The following is a 20,717-nucleotide window of genomic DNA, read 5'->3' as shown; positions in this document are numbered from 1 at the left end:
AGCAGTACCTAAATTACCTAGGAGCACTGGGAGGAAACAATGAGTGTCCACATCTGGAACCACATCTGGAATATTGTGTCCAGTTCTGGGCCCCTCAGTTCAAGAAGGACAGGGAACTGCTGGAGAGAGTCCAGCGCAGGGCAACAAAGATGATTAAAGGAGTGGAGCATCTCCCTTATGAGGAAAGGCTGAGGGAGCTGGGTCTCTGTAGTTTGGAAAAGAGGAGACTGAGGGGTGACCTTATTAGTGTATATAAATATATAAAGGGGGAGTGTCACGAGCATGGAGCCAGGCTCTTCTCGATGACAACCAATGGTAAGACAAGGGGTAATGGGCTCAAACTGGAACACAAGAGGTTCCACTTAAATTTGAGAAGAAACTTCTTCTCAGTGAGGGTGACAGAACACTGGAACAGGCTGCCCAGGGAGGTTGTGGAGTCTCCTTCTCTGGAGACATTCAAAACCCGCCTGGACACATTCCTGTGTAACCTCATCTAAGTGTTCCTGCTCCGGCAGGGGGATTGGACTAGACGATCTTTTGAGGTCCCTTCCAATTCCTAATGTTCTGTGATTCTGTGATTCTGTGTGTCAAAAGTGTTGTACACCAAGTTAAACATAAACCAGCAATGTGCCCTTGCAGCAAAGAAAGCCTTGGCTACATATAAAGTGCTATAAGAGATCTCTTTGAAATAAAATTTAGCACCTAAATTGGGACAGCAGAGGTTTAATGTTATATCAACAACTACCCAAACAGAAGTATGGCAGTGAGTTTGTCTTGGCAGAGGAAAACTAAGACTGTAATACCAGCTTTCCATACTCCTTTGGCAGACTATGTAAGTGTCAGCATAGAATGTAGTCCAAAAGAGTATTTCTTAAAACACCTGAATGTTCTTCATGCAGCTAATAAAGGAACCCACAATTTAGTCCAAAACAGTGCACAGATCATAGTCAAGATTATTAACTGTTGAACATTTGTTATGTAAAAAAACCAGAAAATACTCAAATGCAACATCCTAGAAAATAAAATCAAGTTAAAATTAGGAAAGATGGTTAAACAGCTTAAAAAATATAAAGATCAGGACATCCTAGAGTTCATTTAAAGGTAGCATTATGTGAACATGCATGCTACATTGAAGAATGTTTCCAAAAATTCTACATATTTAAACCATAAACTAAGGAAAGATAATAAATATTAAAAGTAAACTAGCTTCTATTATAAATGAGAGTCATGTCTTTTCCTGCAAATGAGGAAAAGAGGTAGAAAAATAAGCTCCAGCAAATGAGATGTTAAACCACAATAAAGATGTGAAAGAGGTTCTCAGTGACTGAGTTGAAATAAACCTCTTTTCAAAAACATCAGAGTCAAGAAGTCTGCCAGAGCATTGGTGGGCTGCGAGATGATCAAAGAGCATTCAGGAAAGATAAGGTCATTGCTGAAAAACTAGATTAATGATTTGGATCAGGTTTTGCTATAAAGGCTGTCAGGAGGGTTTCTGCACTGGAAGCATTATTTACAAGAGAGGCGTTGGAAAAGCAGTTGCAAACTGGGTTGTTAACTGAGGAGGTGCAGAAATAATTGATACATTGGATAGTTAAAAGGAACTCAAGGTCAAAATAGGTGGATTACAACAGTTACTACTTAACCCCTCACTTACAAATAATCTCAGTAACTGGTAAGTGTGGGGTGTCAAATAAAACATCAGTTTTTTAGAAACAATTCTTAGGTATGCAAGGAAACTACAGATCTGGAAGCCTGGTACCTGTGCCAAGCTCATTAGCAAAGTAATGAAGAACAGTGCTTGTAGAAAGATAAATTTCTTGGTTCCAATTTAAGAACTAGGAAGTATTAAGTGAATTTAGTAAGAGGAAGGTTTAAAACAAGCAAAAGAAGGGTCTTTTCCCCTACAACATGTAAATGAGGTGAGAAAATCCTTATTACATGATGGGTGTAAATTTTAGAAGGTGACTTGAATTTAACATGAGACTGAATAAGTTCATTGAAATGCTTTGAGGCTTACCAAATATATAGAAACTATACTGAAAAAGTATTAGGGATGCTTGCCTTAGTGTTAGAATGCTATTTTGGCTACTGTATAAGGCAGACTACCATGCTAGATAGGTCTGTTGCTTCTGACACCATCCAGATATTCTCATGTACTGAGATGTCCTTTGAATATCTTTAGTAGTGTCTATGTTCTCCAAGATACTTGTGGGAAATCTGTAAAATCACAAAACTCTGTAATAGCAACATTTGTTGGTAATGCAAAATTTAAGATAATTTGTTCTGTTAGCAGCTTATGATACTAAATGAAAAACTCTATATAAAAACTGGTGTTACAAAAAGCAAAGTAATGCATGTAAGAAAAAAAGAATTATGCATGAATGCAGATGAGCTGGTGTTGGAATAAATTCTCTTCAGAGTAGAGAACTTGTAGCATTCTCAAAAGGTCTCTGAAGAAAGTTGATTTAGCATTATACTGAAGTTCAGAAATTAAAAGATACTGAGTACTCACAATTTCCTCAAAAAACTAGAACACTGTCACTGAAATAATTCATGATCTGAGTTGCACGTTTAAAAGGAAAAAAAAAAAACAAAACCAAACCCAAAAAAACAAAGCCTAAAAAACCAACCATCAACCCCACCAGAACTAGTTATTTTTGTTGGGTTTTTTAAAGAAACAAATTTTTTCCCCTTGAGACAAGTATCTGCAGTGATGAAAAACATAAGGGTGGAAAAAGAGAGTAGACTAATAATAGAGAAAAGGGCAATTGGTAGACATTAAACACTATGACTCAGTTTCACTCTAACTCAGGAAGCATTTAGACTCTTCAGTCAGAGGAAGTGATGATTTGCCCAATAACTGTTAGAAATTTTCATTCCAAACCACATTCAGAAGATAGATAACTTGGTAACTAAACTAACTTTAACATATACTATTGGGTCCAATCCTGTTTAACATTTTTATTCATAGTTTGGATAAAGAGGCAGAGTGTACCTTCAGCAAGTTTGCTTTTGACACCAAACTAAGAGGGGTTGCTGATGCCGTCAAAGGGTCATGCTACCATCCAGAGGGGTGTCTAACAGATTGGAGAAATGGGCTGATAGAAACCTCACAAAGTTCAGCAAGGAGAAGTGCAAAGTCCCACACCTGGATAGGACCACCAGTGCAGCAGCATGTGCTGGGAGCCACCCAGCTGAAAAAGGTTTCAGGTGCCCTGGTGGGCACCAAGTTGAACATGAGCCAGCAATGTGTCCCTGTGGCAAAGGTTAATGGTACCCTGGGCAGCATTAGACAAATTCTTGACAGCAGGTCAAGAGAGGGGATCCTTCCCCTCTATTCAGTCCAGTGAGGGGCCACTAAGGTGATGAAGGGACTGGCCATCAGTTTTATAATGAAAGACTAAGAAAGTTGGGACTGCTCAGCCTGGAGAAGAGAAGGCTCAGAGGGATCTCACCAATGTGTATAAATACCTGAAAAGAGGGTGCAAAGAGGGTGGAGCCAGGCTTTTTTCAGTGATGCCCAGTGACAGGACAGGAGTCAATGGGCACAAACTGAAACATAGGTGGTTCTATCTGAATATCAGGACACATTTTTTTACTGTGGGGGTGAGAGAGCGCTGACGCAGGTTGCCCACAGAAGTTGTGGTCTCCATCATTGGAGATATGCAAAAGCTGTCTGTATGTGGTCCTGCAGAGTTGGATCAGATGACTTCTGGATGTCCCTTCCAACGTCAACGGTTCTGTGATATAATCTTTTTGAACATATAGTAATGCAGTTACTGAAAAAATTCATCATATCCTTTTGCTCAAGTAGTTCTGACTATTGAACTGGTTGACAAATTAGATACTATTCAAAATGATTTTACAAAATGTGAATTTGGCTTTCATTGTGTTAAATTTTAAATGTTTTGTAAGGGAATGCTCATTTTCCCCAGAGATAGCATTTGTTGAAATATAATCCTGGGAATATTTCTTCTTAAGGAAAAATTTTCTGGGGTTGATATCTACATAGCTTTCATTTAGAATCCAAAATGGGGATTACCTCACTCTTGGTAAATAGAACCAGAGCAAAATTTGAGGTTGTCCCCTCACAGGGACTTGGATTATCCAAATTGTAGCAACCCAATGTGTGGATTAAAGTATTAATATTTTCCAGGTAGGCTCAACTTTGGATCTTAACTCTGCTGTAGAACTCCAGTGTGGCTCATTCTGCAATATGTGTACAGCTAGTGCAGGACATCAGTGCCTTTGTTGCCCGTGTGAAAATGGGGCTAGTCTTTGCAGGACTCAGAGCTATACATGAAGTACTATGATGATCTTTCATGGCATATAGTGAATGGATATTGAGGACTGTGTTCACTGGAACAGTTTTCAGATCTTATTCAAAAATACTTGGAGAGTAGGGACCATGTTAATGTCTTGACTGAAAATGTGCTGTTACACAGTGTCTCACAAATAGGTGCTAGACTCTGGAGAGAGATGAAAAGAGAATGTATGCTCTGGAAAAACACAGTGATGTCTCATTGTAAGAGTCATACTGAAAATACTGTAAGTCTGATTTCTACTTAAACTTCCTAAAAATAAGTTATTTAAAATTCTTGCTGTTTATTCCTGATTAATGACAGGCGTTCTGAAAATACTCTTTGTTTCTTCCTTATTGTCTTTTCAAGGAGTAAGAGCAACTCAGTTGGACATTCTTCAAGTTGTCTCTAAATGTTTCTAGGGAGAAATTAATGATTTCATCACAAATGTTGGGAGGAGGAGAAATAATTTAGAGTAATTAATTTTGTCTATGTAAAATTTTCCTTTCAGATTCGTTTTTCTAAAAATACCCAGTCTTAATTTTCTAATCTCAGTATCATTTTGGTGTACATGTTTGAACAGGTGCCACATTTCATGCAGGACATAGCTGCATTCCAATAATTATTAGAAATTATTTGTTTGTTGTTTTAAAATGAAATATGAAACATTTAAACACAAGCATGAAAGACAATATAAATGGAAGCCATCATCCCTACTAGTTTAACCTTGACAAATAGATGTGCTGCTGGTAGATAGATCCATAAAATCTTCGTATGCTGAAAAGGATGCCTCTTGTTTTATTTTGTTAATCTACATTCTAAATCTGTAAAACTACCACTCCCAGGTATCTTAAGACTCAATTTCTTCTTTGAAAAAAAAAGTAAGTCAAAAGATACGCCTGCTATTTGTCAGCTGTGTCATTTGGGGTCAAGCTGTATCTTCTAACTTCATGTGGGCTCTTGCTTATTCTGATACATGGTCTTTTACCTGCATCTCTCTCCCCACTCCATGAAACTTGATTTTTCATCTTCTTGAGAAGGTAATCAGACTGCCATGCTGCTTATAGCTGCTGTTTCAGGGTGAGTTAGGGGATATTTTGAGCACTACTTGAGACATATTCTTTATCTTCAGAATATCGAAGTTCAGTCTTCAGTATTCTACCACTTTAAGCCATAACCCATTTATGATTGATTCCTGTAAGAAAGAAATCTCCTGGATACTATTTAGAGGGAGGAGGTGAGAATGTGAAAAAAAACACTCAAAAGAACTGTATTTCCTTGCTCATGGGTAAATATTGTGCAAAGAAGCCTTTAAGCATGTGTTCTTACTAAAATCTGGGTTTGTTTGGAAAGGTCTATCAGTTTCCATTGGACCTATTTCCACCATCTCCAGGCTTCTTTTGAAGTTTGCTCTCCACACATGTTCTCTTTCACTTTTCACCAGGGACTTTCTTTTCTGGTCATATGTTTTTGTCCTGGTTGTAGCCAGACATTTCTCATTCACCATCTCCTCCTTGCTTCCTCTGGTATTTTTATAATGATCTTTTGTTTGGACCCTGTCTTTTTCATAGCATTTTATTCTGTTTGTTTCCAGCCAACTGTCTCTTTTAATTTAATTACTTGTAGTTAGGAGCAAAACTGGGTCAGAGCTCGAAGTGTGAGTATTGTTATGAACTCAGGGTGAGGTAGCAATATCACTTATCCCTGGAGACAACATGGCAGAATCCAAGAGGTACTGATTCATACTTAGGCAAGATTTATCTGATAGTTCTCCAGAAAGAGTGGCTCCCGGTAATTTTCTGTACCTGTGGATACAGTGGATCAGGATGCTGGATGTGATGGTATTTAGGGTATCCCTGTGGATAGTTAAAATGAGTAAGTTAATACTTGCACATAGCCAGTGCAAGAGCACAGTTATTCAATAAGCCTTCTATCTAGAACCTGTAGGAATAGCTACTGCTTTGGTGGGAGCAGTAGATTTGTTCTCCTTGGTGTGCAGCAGCCACTGCTGAGTGAGTGCCAGCTGGCATTCTGAGTGCAGCTGTTTGCCCAAAACAGTGATAGTATGATCATGTTGAATGATAGAAAATGGCTGTATGGCCTGACTCAGAGCACCAAGGAAAGGTGTACAATATGCTCATTGCAAAGAATAATTATTTCTCTTATTTGTTCTAATGTTCTGCACATCTGAACATTCTTTCAGTATGCCAGCCTGTAATAAAAATGGCTTAATTAAAATTTAGCACTTCAAAATACAGGAAGGTTAATAGTTTCTTTCCTCCCTCCTTCTAGGTGCTCGTTAACAATGTTTTGCTATACCTGACATTCTTTTTGTAGGCCTTTTCCAAAACAATTCTGTGACAGACCATCTGTTTTATTTTGTGGATTCACAGCTAATGTAGGCCTTGATCAGCTAACAAGACAGGAGGGGAAGAAGAATTGCTTAATTTTGCTACATTGCTCTTGATGATGCAGTTGGGGTCAGAGAGACTTTGTGAAAAAGCCACAGAGCACACTTATCGAGGAGATTTCTAGACTGAAGGATAGGACAGGCAGAGAAAGGGGAGCAATTGTTATGGAAACCATAGCAGAAGCAGAGATTGGTAGCATCGTTGGAAAAGCAAATGCTGAACGGATTTCTCAGAAGTGATAAAGATTTTCCTTAGGGACCAGATGAAAATAGTTGCAACCGAGGAAATTGTTTCAACTCACTGAGAACAAGATTCAAAAGGAATGGTGTATTGTATAAAGAGACGGTGGAAAAGGGAGATGCTTATGAATGCTTATTTTGTCTCTAGCTGTAGTTTTAAGTATTTCAAAAGTTACCTTATCCTGGCTTTAGAAAATGCCTAGTTCAAAAGTCTTTTGATTATGATTGCTCTAAGAGATCCTCCAAACTGACCCCTGTTGAATTCTGAGTCCTATTCCAAGTATCCATTCCTTTAACTCAATTTTTTTTAATCCTTTGGTTGTCTGATAACTTGAAAATACCTATTTTAGACTAGATGACAAAAAATTAGTTCCCTGCAGCATGGACACTGTTGCAGGGCCTTGGTACATGCGTGGAGTTTGTGTTACAGCCTTTCTGTGAGTGATGAATTTCCTTTGCTCAAAACATTTTTCCTATAAAGCAGCTCCATAACTGGGGTCTATGGGTACATGGAATATTTTGGGGGTAAATCTGCTTTCTAAAGAAAGAAGATATATCACATTTACAGAGGCATTCCCGCAGTGCCTGTAATGATATTTGTTGCTATAATCATGGCAGCGTTGCTGTCATTGAATTCCTTACTGCTTTACTAATTCTCTCTACAGATTCACACTTCTCTAATTAATGGACGGCCTAGTGCTGATGATCCTTCACGTGTACTACTAGAATTCACCTCTGCTCGCTTTATTCGCCTGAGATTTCAGAGGATACGGACGCTAAATGCTGATTTAATGATGTTCGCACACAAAGATCCAAATGAAATTGATCCCATTGTTACAAGGAGGGTAAGTTCTGTCAAGACGTAGAAATGCATGTGTAGAAGTTCTCTTACACTTATAAATGCTGTACCTGCCTTTGCCGTGGGAAATTTTGGGAGATGATGAATACCTGTTGTTATCTGTCAAAATCCTGGTGTTAGAGGATTCCCTCTTCACAGTATTTTGTTGTCTTCTCTATAGCAGAAGCAACAATTTTATTTTTTCTGCCTAATGGTGTTACTGACGTATATAACATGCTTACTAACATAAGCACACAGCTCCTTTGGCTGCAGATATTTGGATGTAGATAATTGACTACTGGTTGCTGTTAGATAATGTCCTCTTGCCTCTTCAGCTGCTCAGTCTTTAGCTACCTTTAATGTTGAACACTTGTTTTCTACTAATGGTACCGTAAGTAGTAGTCAGACCTGCATGCGATATCTTTAGCATTATTATATAATTGTGGCTAACAGTAAAAAATCTACACTGTGCTTTCTTTTAAAAGAATGAATGCAGCACTCAAACTTACAACCTACCCTGGTCTTCTCCACTGTTCCTTGTGTGTGCACACACCTATGTCTTCTTTCTGCAATCTATACTTTCTTCCTATGCCACATTTCCACATTTTCCTGCTGCTCAAACACTGCATGTTTCCCTCTGATTTTTCTACAATGCATACTTAAAAGCTGCTTTGGGGGATGTATACCTTTTGACAGCTTTTTCTTTCTGTTCACTTCCTCTTTCTGTTGGTCATATTATTTTTCTTTTGGAAAGTTTAGGGTACCACTACAGTAAGTCCTGTTGTGAAGGGGAAGTAATGTTATTCTTGGCTTTAGTTAATACAATTTATTGATGTTGGAAAACTGCAAAGAAAAATTGCTTCTTCTGTTCACCATTTCTAGTTTCCATTTCTTCTGCTAAATACATAGAGTGTTTCTGAAATACATAGACTGTTTCTGAAAGTTTGGAATGTGCCATTCTGTTTTGTATTACAAACCTGGAAACTCTTCTAGTTGAGTGCAGTTACTGGAGCTTCACTAATCATGGAAACTGTGTGTTTATGTAAGAAGGCACATTTAGCACATTTAATAGCCTGATTCTAAGTGAACAGAAACACAAAATTGAATTCACACTTTAAAAATCATTGTATATTCATGAAAACCTAGTTCAGGATGATCCACTAATCATCCTGATTTAGTTTAGTAGAGAATAGTTTCTCAGACTAACAAAGAACAGTAACTTTTGTATGACATTCCTCCATGAATCTGTCCTCAGAGGAACAAGGAGCAACTGCAACTTGCCATCCTCATCTAGCTTTCCCCATAGAAAACATTAGGCAAGCCACTATCCCACAAAATGGGAAACAGGATAGCCACAAATGATATGTTTTCTATATGGTAGAAGACTAACTGTGAGTTATGCAAGTTCCTGGTTTTTTGATGTATGTGTTGATGATTTGAAGAAGAGGTTGAACACAGAACCAGCAAAATTTGCAAACAGCATGTTTTGGTTAGCCAGTTGTTAGGACATTACAGGACCCTCGCCAAAACAGATGAAAATAGAGCAGACAGCATGTGAGATACACTTTCTGCAGATGTTGTAATGCATGATTATAAATATCTTTCCATCCTTCTTTTTGGTAATGGCTATTAGTACCCACCAAAGAAGAATCAGAAATGGTCAAATGGCAGAGCAACACTTCAAATGTTATTTCCATTTCAGTAATGAAGATTATTCCATAGTCATTCAAAAGGCCAATAGAGAAAAACTATTCTTTCTACAGTCCAGTGAATACCCAAGTAAGACCCAGCTGAGGTGAATAAAGGTGTTTCATCCTTTTAGTTTTTGTTCTAGCCTTTCTCTTCTCCCCATCATCATGCCTTTTCCTTTTCATGTTTTCTGAAGGGAGTAAATTTGATAGCATTTGACTTTTCATTATCTGGTGTGCATATAGCCTTTTCCTATTCTTGTGTTTGGTGTACGCTGTGTATAAATTGACATGGCTCTTGTGACTTCAAACAAATGGAACTGTGCCAATTTACACCCTTTCTTTCATGAAGCCTGAATCTGTTGATCAAGAAGTGGCTTGGATTACATTTTCTGCTATATTTGTAATAGATCAAAAAAGAAATAAAACAGAATCTGACAGTTTTGTCACAAGAAATGAATTCTGTAATTTGGCACCTGCATTTTGCAATCCACTTAGCAATTCAATTTTTGCTTTGTCTTACAGTATTACTATTCTATAAAAGATATCTCTGTTGGAGGCATGTGTATATGCTCAGGCCATGCAAAGGCTTGTCCATTGGATCCAGCGACCAATGTATGTATTTTTCAATTTTCTTTCTATTTTTTTTTCTTTTTTCTTCTTTTAATGTGCCTTATGATGTGCCTTATTTGTAGGGTGGAACGTGAGAGAAAGATCTTGATACTCCTCACAGTTCTGTGAATCTAAGTCTGTTCTTCACTTAGATCAGTCAGAAGCAGTGTCAGGATGAAACAGTGCTGGCAACCAGAATAATAGCCATTCATAAAATGTCAGTGAAGGCTTTTACTGAAAGAGTAGGTTTCAGATAATTTAATCCATATCAAAAGTTTCCTATGAACAACAGAAATTTGGGTTACGTTATGTAGCTGTAGAGATGAGCACTAACAGTCAGTCTTTCTTCTTGATATTAATCAAGGTCTTTCCTAATTGACTGTCAAGTGTTTAATCGATACTTGCAAACAAATGATGGCTATATAATGCTGCATTTACTATGCAGGAAATGTTAATTGAGTAATCAGTTAAGCTAGTCTAGAAAGTCATGAGCTGTTTATAATGTCTTCCAACTTGCAGCTTTCTTTTTGTGCCATTAGAAAACACATAATCAATGTAATTGAAATATAGAAACATAATTTGTTTCTGACAGTCCAAATCTATGCACAAATTACTACTTACACAGAATTTCCAATCTACTAGTATTACTAAAGTGCCACAATGTGGGATCTCTTCACTTGCTATACACTTAAGTAGGAGCTTTGTAGGATTTAGCAGAAAATCTTGTTTATATATGACATTAAGCCATTGTGTAGGAGCTGATAAAAAACCCTAAACAAATGCAAGAAATCTTACAGAGAATGCATTTACAGTTCTAAGCAGTTTCCATGGATCCTTGTGAAAATGTTAGAAACTCCTTCATTTAATATATCTAATCTTGTGATGATGTGTATAGCAAGTGTTGAACTATTGTTTCAGATGGCCTTAGTTATTGAACTGCAGCATTGCTTCAGTGCCATCTGTTAGAATTAGTCCTCCATCAGAAAATAAGTGCTGTTATTGCAATTAATACAGAATTGAGTTCAGGTATTTGGCTACTAGATAAAATAAAGGCATTTTGGCAAGCGTGGTGTCTTGTTTTGCAGGATAATAAGTATGCATTTTTTGTCTGACTGGTATAAAAAACAGCATAAGGGAAACAACTCAAGCCATAAGAGATTTGGAGTATTTGCTTTAGCTCTTCAGTGATACTCTTTAGACTGAGTGATAGCAAACTAGGTGGGCTTTGGCTTATAAACATCATAGAATCATAGAATAGTTAGAGTTGGAAAGGATCTTAAGATCATCTAGTTCCAACCCCCCTGCCATGGGCAGGGACACCTCACACTAAACATGACTGTAATTGTTAGCATAATAGATCTTTCCCCTAGCATTACAAAAAATAAACTTGCTTGAATTTACTGCCTCCCTTTTCTGAAGAATTCCTGAAATTAATCTTATTTTGCATGATTGATGCTTTGTCCTGTGGGCTGTAGAATTTGTCCAGGTTAGCTTGCTGTTTCTACTTTGAGTGGCACCACAAGGACCCCTCCACTGAACTATTGCTCCTCATGTCTCCAAACTACAGTTTCTTTTATCTTCTCCAAGCTGCTTCTGTGGCTCAGAGAGTTTGGGTAGTCTCTACAGCAGTATTTTTGTGCTGGGACTAAGGTGATCTGCTGAGGAGCTGAGGGTCCTGCTCTCATCTGTTTTTAGTTTTAAAACTGCTGCTATCCTGCACATAGAGTTAGTTACTCAGTTAGAAGGTTACATGATGAGTTGACTCATGCAATAAAAAATAATGCTAATGTTTAAAGAAAAGCCAGTTTTTATTGGATCATCCAACAGAATTGATTTCACTCCGTAGCTGCAGGATTGCTGCATCTAAGAAAAGGGTGGAGAATGGCTCACTCGTACTGTAAGCTAGCTCTCAGATTTCCTGTAGTGGAAGCCGTATCTGAGGGCTACCAGCACTTTGGCTTATTTGGTGTATTGGGGAACTTTCATTATTCCATCCTCCTTTCTTCAGCCAGTTGTAATTAGATTCTCCTAAATTCTTAAATTCTCCTTAGATTCTCTGGCCAACTGTCTTCTTTTGCATCATGGCTGTTTTCTTAAAATAGAGCTATAGAAATTAAACACACGCTTTTGTCTCTCACTTGGTGAATGCAGGATACATAAATGAATTAAAATGAATAAACAGAGGAATTACAAAGTATAGCCATTCCTAATGTTAATGTTTTCATAATTTGAACTGGAATGCAGATTATGTACATGGACAGATTCTTCAAATCATCACATTGTATAAATATTTGTTTTTCTTTTAAATTAGAAATCCATCTGTCAGTGTGAGCACAACACATGCGGAGAGACATGTGATCACTGTTGTCCTGGTTTCCATCAAAAGCCTTGGCATGCTGGCACTTTCCTGGTTAAGCATGAATGTGAACGTAAGTTAAAAGCAGTACAGAAGAGAAAGTTTACTGCAACTGCTGGTGAAAACTGAAATTGGGTTCTACATGATTTTGTAATTAATTTTATTTCTGATCACATTTGTTTATGGATAAAATTTGACGTTATGTTATTCACTTATTTGGACTGCCTCAAAAGAGTTAACAGAAAAATTATATGTAGAATCATGGTTTTATTGAACTCAGAATATTTTGTTGTAACATGCTGATACTGGTGGAATACTATATAAAAACTCATTTTGACTTGTTTAATTTTTATCATTATGGTGGTTTTGATAAAATAACAGGATTGATAATATCAAACTTTAACAGCACGGTTTTCATATCAGTGTGAATTTTATATATTATAATGTCCAGCCTTGCTTAAACAGAATATTTCTAAATGGTCAAAATCCAATTTGAGTTTCTTATTTTTTTAATGGAAAAAACCAATGTATCTAGTTTTCTAACATGGAATGAAAACATGCCTGGAAATATCACCTTCCCACAGGGTGGGAATTTCATTTTCATCTTTACCGTGATAAGAACAGTTATAATTGAACTTTAACATCTTATTTCCAAGGTCACATACCAGTTATATTTCTCAACATAATAAAGTCTAGCACTCCATTACATGTAAGTATTTATTCAGTTGTAGGATTGCAGCTATAGTTTTACCATGAATGGTTAAAAATAAATAAAAAGAAGCAGATATCCCCATATTAAAAGTAGTAATTGCTTATTCGTATCCCACAAACTTTGGTAAAAGGGACCTTTGTTTCAGTAGGGGCTGTGTCTGCACTGGGAATGCTTTCTGGTCTGAAATCAGGATATATTTAATTTCATGTTTAATTTTTGAGAGACACTTCTTAAACCCTGTTCAACCCTCAGTGAATTGTTGTACTTTCATGGTGGAAACAGTTTCTTGGGATCTGGTTCAGATGTGAGAATGACTCCCTACAATGTTGACAAGCTTTATATTTCTCTTTATGTAGAAATGAATGATTTAATACCACAGGGAGAGGGAGAGAGGGAGAGCTACCTCATTTTTTCAGCAACAGACTATTACATTAGCTCTCCTGCATGTGGACCTGAAGCCTAAGAGTTCAAATCTGAACTTCTAAGAAATTTTAAGTTTGGAAATCCTTTTGTTCTGACCCAGTTCTTATGGAAAGCTTTCGTGGAAATTAATTTAATTTGCTCATACCTTTCTGTTGCTTTCCTTATAATTCCTATTGTGTTTTAAATTAGCCGACTCTTTCATGAACTGTTTGTGTATGCAGCCACAAGGTTTAAGAAAAAAAAAACAAAACACCAAACCAGTAAAACAAAATGAGCTATATCTGTCAAATTCCATACTCTCCCAGACAAAACATCGAGATAAAAAAACCAATATACAGAATTCCAGGCAATGTTTGTGATGAGAGCACAGTATTTTTCACAGCCAAAGTAGTAAATTAATGCTTGGATGTCCTCTCAGTTACAATGTGTGCAGCACCTCTGATAAAATGTTGACTCTTTTTTAATACCTTAGTATCAGCATGCCATCACCCACCAGAAAGTATTCACTAACACAGTTCCTTCTCTTTAGCATGCAACTGTCATGGGAAGACTGAGGAGTGTTACTATGATCAGGATGTTGCAGACAGAAATCAGAGTTTGAATGTCCATGGAGAATACATTGGGGGCGGAGTGTGTGTGAATTGTACCAGCTACACTGGTGGAATAAACTGCGAGACCTGCATCGATGGTTACTTCAGACCTAAAGGGGTAAATGCGTGTTCTGTTGTCACGTCACTGTACAGCTCGGTGTTGAAACCATCACTTCAGCAGGGGAGTTAAGTTATTAAAAAGGGATGACTATGAAGGTTAATTTCTAATTCTGACAATGTAGAAGTTTCTTTTTACAGCTGGAAATCTATGAAGTTAATGCACACAAAAATTGGGAACTGAATTTTGTTCATATGAAGGAATGCACTTGAGGTCAGGCCCCCAGCTAGTATTTCAATTTAATTTAAAAGAGGACATGATCCTGCAAACAGAGATTTTACTTCAGTTTTGAATTTGAAGATTTGTTATCAGAGATCAAAGAAATATTGCTATATTTGATATTGGAGAAAGACTGTAATTTTTATTTTTTAAATGTAGAATTAAAAACCATTGAAATTCTGTAGTGTCTCATGAATACTTTTCATTTTCAGTTCAATGGGAATTGTTTTTTATGTTTCATCATATAAAGCTGTATTTTCATCTAAGTTGAAGCTGTCAGAAGATGAATCTTACATTAGGTTGTATTGCCAGTATGGGCTGTGCTGTGCTTTAGACAGTTACACTATTGGTGTGTGCTTGAATTCCTGATGTTTTGTATAGTTTCATTTGGGTAAATCATGGCCTTCAGTATGATTGGTTTTCAATCCTCAAAACCAGAAAACATCAGCAGATAATAATAATAACGTTCTCCCAAATATACAGATTTTAGCCTTAGAGCTTGAGAAAGCCCTTCAGCAGGGCACACACTTGATTTTCTCCTCTGATTTGATCTATCGTCGAACAAATAGGGATTTTTTATATGTGTGTGTATAGGCTATCTATACTGTGTGTATATACCTAGTTCATGCCAAACTTTCAGTTCATATTCCCAGTGTGATATTAGACCAAGGTGTAAGTTTGTTTGAGGTAACATTTTCAAGAAGAGAAGGAAATTGTTCCATTGTCTAATGTTCACTTTTTTCACTTACCGTTTTTGTTCAGTTACTGACTAACTTCAGTTAGGCTTTTTAATCATGTTTACCAGAACAACTGAACTGTTTGTCAGTATTATATTAGGTAGTGAATGCTTAAAGTGTCCTTCATTGCATTTATAGATTTTAATTATACAGGGGTCTGTTATTATCTCTATATCTGTTTATTTTAGTTGAAAACATATTTTTATCTAAATTACTTACATATTTCTAAATAAAACCCAACATGTAACTTTTAATAGAATAATAGACTAATAAATAATAGACTAATAACTAATAATAGAATAATAGAATCATTCAGGTTGGAAAGGACCTGTAAGATTGTCAAGTCCATCCATTGACCTAACACTGACAAGTCCACCACTAAGCCATGTCTCTAAGCACCACATTTCACATCTTTCAAATATCTCCAGGGACAGTGACTGAACCACTTCCCTGTGCAGCCTTTCCCAGTGCTTGACAACCCTTTTGGTGATTTTTTTTTCTGATATCCAATCTAAACCTCCCCTGCACAACTTGAAGCCATTTTCTCTTGTCCTAGAGTGCATAAGCTAAGTTTGGAAACCATCTCGTTTTTGTTAAAGTGCAGGCTACCTACACAGAAGTCATTCTCTCCTACATTTTGTTTATGAAGTAAGTAAAATTTTCCAGTTATTAAAGGTAAGATTTTGTTTTGTATTCTCTTTATTTTTATAGGTATTGCCAGATAGCCCAGATCCATGCCAGCCATGTTCCTGTGATCCAAATGGGTCTTTACATGATACCTGTGTCAAAGATGAGAAACATGCAGAAGGAGGTAAGATGTCCAAAAGATAGTGATATTAAAGATGAAATTAAGAAATGTCAAAGAAAAGCTGAATCATATTTGTGATATCTCTTACAGAAAAAAAAATCCCATATTTTCTGAGGCTTCTTTCAGATTCATGGCTAGCAAACTTGGGTACATTTGGAACGGTATTCCATGTGGAATATATTAGAGAGTTTTGGCTTTAAAGAGCTTTCTTGTTTTACAGCAGGGATTAAAACTAGTATAACCATAACGTTTTAATCTTTTCCTCTATAAGCATATTTCCATTTGAAACCTAGAAAAAAATCTGCTGGAAAGGTGTCATATTTGTCTTTGATCTATATTATTATTGTAGGATTGGAAGCTGTTTACCACAGTCCTGTAAAAGCTATCTTCAAACAGAGAATAAGCTAGTTCCTTGTGCTCTGGAAAAAATAGATTGCCATATTTTTAAGTTGTTTGGGGTTTTGTTTTGGTTTTTATTTTTACTTATTTGTTTTTGTTTTGAGTTTTTTGTTTTTGTTTGGATTTTTGTTGGCAAACATCTGAAAATATTGTAGGAAGATAAGTACAAAACTCGAGGTCAGTTCTTAAGAGATGTTTTAATTAATCATTCTTGTGATGTGCACCTCTCCATTGGAGCTGGCCGTGTCAGGCAAAGAGAAGCCCCATCCTCTCCTCACAGAGGCTGCCCAAAGCTAGAAAAAGCCCACAAGACTCTGTGGTGCTTGTACCAAACCTGTGGGTGAGAGTGTACAGGTTAGAGATGACAGACAATACAACAAAGAAACCTGTCACACTATGAAACAGGACAGCTTTTATTCAATCATTTGCCACTACTGACAATCAGTGCTTTTGTAAAATACTGAGCCTATGATTTTGATATGCAAGAATGATTAATTAAAAGAAAATGGATGCCCCACTTGCGCTTTAAGCAGCTGCTTGGTCTCTCAATTCCTGTCTGCTATTGCTGCAGTCTTGTCTTTTCACACCTTCTGTGCTGGCCCCTGGTGCTGGGTCATTCTGCGGGGACCTGGAAGCTGAAAGGCAGTTAATAGGCTGTCAGCTCTTCTCTCATGGGAAGAGGGAAGCAAAAAGATACATTCCATCTTGCTTGGTTTTCAGTAATAGTGTGATTAGAAACTCTCATAATGTCTTACTCTTGCCTCTCAGTATTGCACAGATCTAAATCATCTCACAGTTGCTTTCTAAATCTGCTTACATGTTCTGAATCTGGGTGGCACTGTGCTTTAACACCTTGCTTCCTGTATCTTGTTCTGCCTTTTTAATCCTCTGATCTTTTTTTCTGATAAATTATTCTCTTGCCTCTTTTTCTGGACCTCTCTAGGAAGAGAATAAAGCTTCTGTTTCGACATCTGCTTTCATTTTTTTCTTTTTCTCTATTGTCTCCATCCATCTAAATCTAAAGATCATTAACTGTGTTTTTCTAATAAATTGAGAAATGTGTCATGCTGCCACCTTAAAGATAACATATCCAAAATAAGATTAGTTCTATTTTGCCTCCTTTTATTGGCAAGCAGCCAGTCCTGCTCATCTAGCCTCAGGCATTCAAACAAGTTTCATATCTTAGCAGTTCTTCCAGTCCTGAGAACCAGAGAGTTCTTTTGTTCTCTTTATGAAATTAAAACTCTCATCAATTTCTGTCTTGACTGTAACCAGTCTCTCCTGATCTTCCTGAAACTTAACTCATCAGGCTGCAGTTGATCAGAGGCCTGTTGCTTTTGAGCACATTAGAATATTCTTAATCACTGTTGAATCTGCTGTTTGTAGCACATGAAGTATTTTTTTTTTCTTTATTGCTCTTTAAATCCATTGATGTCTCACCTTTCCAGCTTATTTCCTGTAAAGGCTATTCTGTGTGTTTAAACTACTTCTCCTCCTATATGACAAGGTCAACAACTGTTATTTAAGTAACAGCCATCATATACAGAATTGCCTCCCCAAAGTAGTCCATGCATTCGTTCCTGAAGTCAGTTGTCTGTGTCCTGCCCAGTCCTGAGAGTCCAGTTAGAAGTGGACAGTTTACACTGTCTAGACTTTGGCCAGAGAATAGTTCTGATATTTATCTCGTTTTCCTGTTTTAAGACCACAAGAACAAAACTGTCAGCTCTACACATAACTAGGCTTTGTAGACATTCTCCCTACAGTGGTCCTATTCTTTGCTCTATGTTCTTTCTGTTTATTTACTATATTACTTGTTGTACTTGTACTAAGGTTCCAGCACCTTAGGAAACCTGTTTGCTTCTTGCATTACATTTCTTGATTACAGTGTTTGGACCATCAGGCCAGATGTGTGACTGTCATCATTATGACATCTTATGCAACAGAAAAGGCACAATTATGCTAGTTGAAAGAAGAAGCCTTTTTAATAGGTCTTGTAAGATTCTTGTAGCAATGAAAGAGGTTGTGTTAGAGTTAAGAGCAGGTCTGGATATAATTTTTACCACAAAACTATCCTGAAAGCAGGTCACTTTTTACTGAGTTTTTTTCTTCTTTTTCCCCTCAAATTTATATTCACTACCTGGATAAAATTCTTTTTACTGTAGACTGCTCACCCTGGGTTGCAGCTGGGTTTGAAGCATTGGGGAGCCTTCATAAAGGAAAGTCTGAAAAGCATGATCTGTCTGAAGGAATCTAGCTGTTCAGCTGTGAACCAGAATGAATCTGGTTCAGGGTATGCTGAAATGCATCTTAAAGTTTGATGGCTGATTGTTTACGGCAAAATTGTTTGCCTGGTGTAGTGTGGGAATATGCTTCTTAGATGTCTGGTAAAGCAAATGAGTCAGGAAGAATAAAAACATTAAACTAAAATAGAAATATGATTAAAAGAAAGCCACTGGGGATATAAAGTCACCATGAACAGTTCTCAAGGAAAATAAAGCTGTAGGCTATACATTCTCTGCATGCTTGAATACTGTAGGTAAGTGACAATTAAAATGGAAAATTGTAGCAAATACCATAATAACTGTTACACTGATGATGTGCAATAAGAGGATTTAAATGACTGCATCCTGTAGTTATCATCATGTTTCACTAGATAAAAGAAGGGCATGAAGGAATAACTTTGCAATTGACCAGACATTGTTTCAGAAGAAAAAGGAATATTTCGTGTATTAAGTGTGTATAATTTCAATTTTGATCAACCTAGTGTAACTTTGTCCTCACATGTTTCACTCAGCATTCTGAAGTGAAATATTATTATTATAGTTTGTATAGTAAATTTTGGGGTTTGACAATTCAAGAATGCTTCTCAAATATTCTTTCATAGCAACAATAAATATGTTAATGAGTAATACAGAAAAGATAGAGCCAGAAACTTACAACAAATCATAGTATGTTTGCAAAATGTGGTATTGATAATATCAACTGATGAAAATAGCTTTAGACAATAATTTTAAAACTGAACTTGTCCACTGACAATCCTAATAATAGGAAAACTTGACCATCTCTGATATTGTGATCACATGCAATTGTCCTTACAGAAGGGAATGTGAAACATTCAGAACTACTCTATACTCCAGTAATTAGGCTTTCTCAGTGAATCAGTACTCTTGTTTCAATCTGTATTGGCTAATTTTTAACAAATAGCTATTTTACTTGACTTTTAAACTCCTGCAAGATCTGTGAGGTATGGCAATGGCAGTTTTGTGACTCAGTCTTCACTGTATGCTATCACACAATGAAGTTTTTTCCCTATTGCCTCCTTAAGTACAATATAATCCCAACGACAGATGTGTATTTTTGCTGAAAAACCGTCTCAGACATTTTAGGATCAATAAGGTCCAAACATCTCACTCTTTATTCAGGCTCCATAGTATCTTGCTCAGCAAAGTGGGGTCACTGACTTCCATGAGATAATTTTTGGTATTTATGCACAGTTGAACAGGAGTGAAAATGGCAGAGGCCAGTCCTGGAACTGCAGGTGTTTTCAAGGGTTTGGTACATGCTTTTGCATGCATTTATTTTTGTGCAATTTTGAAAGACTGGTAAGCTGAGAGAAAACTGCCTAATAAAACTCGTATTTCAAGATGACTCATCCTCTAGGATGAACTTTCAAAGCCTCTATATACTCAAAGATAGGACAGAAACTGATAGTATTCAAGTAGAAAGCAGGGAATAACAGCTTCAACAAATGAAGCCCCGTTCAAACAAGGCCTATGAAGTAATAGACCAAAAGCAAAAGAAGATGTGCTTCTGCTGAAATGTTAGTTCGTTACAACAATAGCAAAAGACAGACCTGAAACATCTGCCCTCAATTGAAATGTAATTAGGTTGTTGACATAATATGCAACAGAGAAGCCTGGTCAAAAGATAACCAGTGGGACACTGACAGGAATTTACATACTGTGTGATACAATGAGAGCCTAGACCTTGCAAGTGCTGTAAATGAAAGAAGACATCAAGCCAAATAAAATACACAGACTAACCATATCAACCAGCATTAAGAGCTGGAAGAATATATGACATTTAATAGTCTCTACATCTTCCTCCCTCTGCTGGAATGTGAGGTGTTTAGATAGATGGTAGGCTGAAGGTTATCCACTATTGTGTACAGTGTGTAAGAAAGCGGATTGCTGGGCTGGTGGAGTTTCCAATCCTGGTCTCTCTTCTTTAACTGCAGAGAAAGCAAAGAGCAAGAGAAGGGAAGAT

General features: G+C 36.9%; 1 protein-coding gene across 1 annotated transcript in view; it reads left to right on the top strand.

Moving 5' to 3' along the window:
- LAMA2 (laminin subunit alpha 2) overlaps positions 1-20,717 on the top strand; it is a gene marked incomplete at its 5' end in the record, with an annotated part of 387,284 nt that overhangs the window by 142,066 nt on the left and 224,501 nt on the right. Inside the window, 5 exons of the mRNA XM_080616795.1 lie at positions 7,617-7,796; positions 10,003-10,092; positions 12,401-12,518; positions 14,110-14,288; positions 15,956-16,055. Of these exons, the coding sequence (XP_080472921.1) occupies positions 7,617-7,796; positions 10,003-10,092; positions 12,401-12,518; positions 14,110-14,288; positions 15,956-16,055 (667 nt within the window). The remainder of the gene's footprint in view (positions 1-7,616; positions 7,797-10,002; positions 10,093-12,400; positions 12,519-14,109; positions 14,289-15,955; positions 16,056-20,717) is intronic.

The sequence above is a fragment of the Psittacula echo genome (assembly GCF_963264785.1).
Source record: "Psittacula echo genome assembly, chromosome: 4".
Classification (NCBI taxonomy): domain Eukaryota; kingdom Metazoa; phylum Chordata; class Aves; order Psittaciformes; family Psittacidae; genus Psittacula; species Psittacula echo.
Note: the sequence above shows the minus strand (reverse complement) of the source record. Positions and strands in the feature narration are given on the sequence as shown.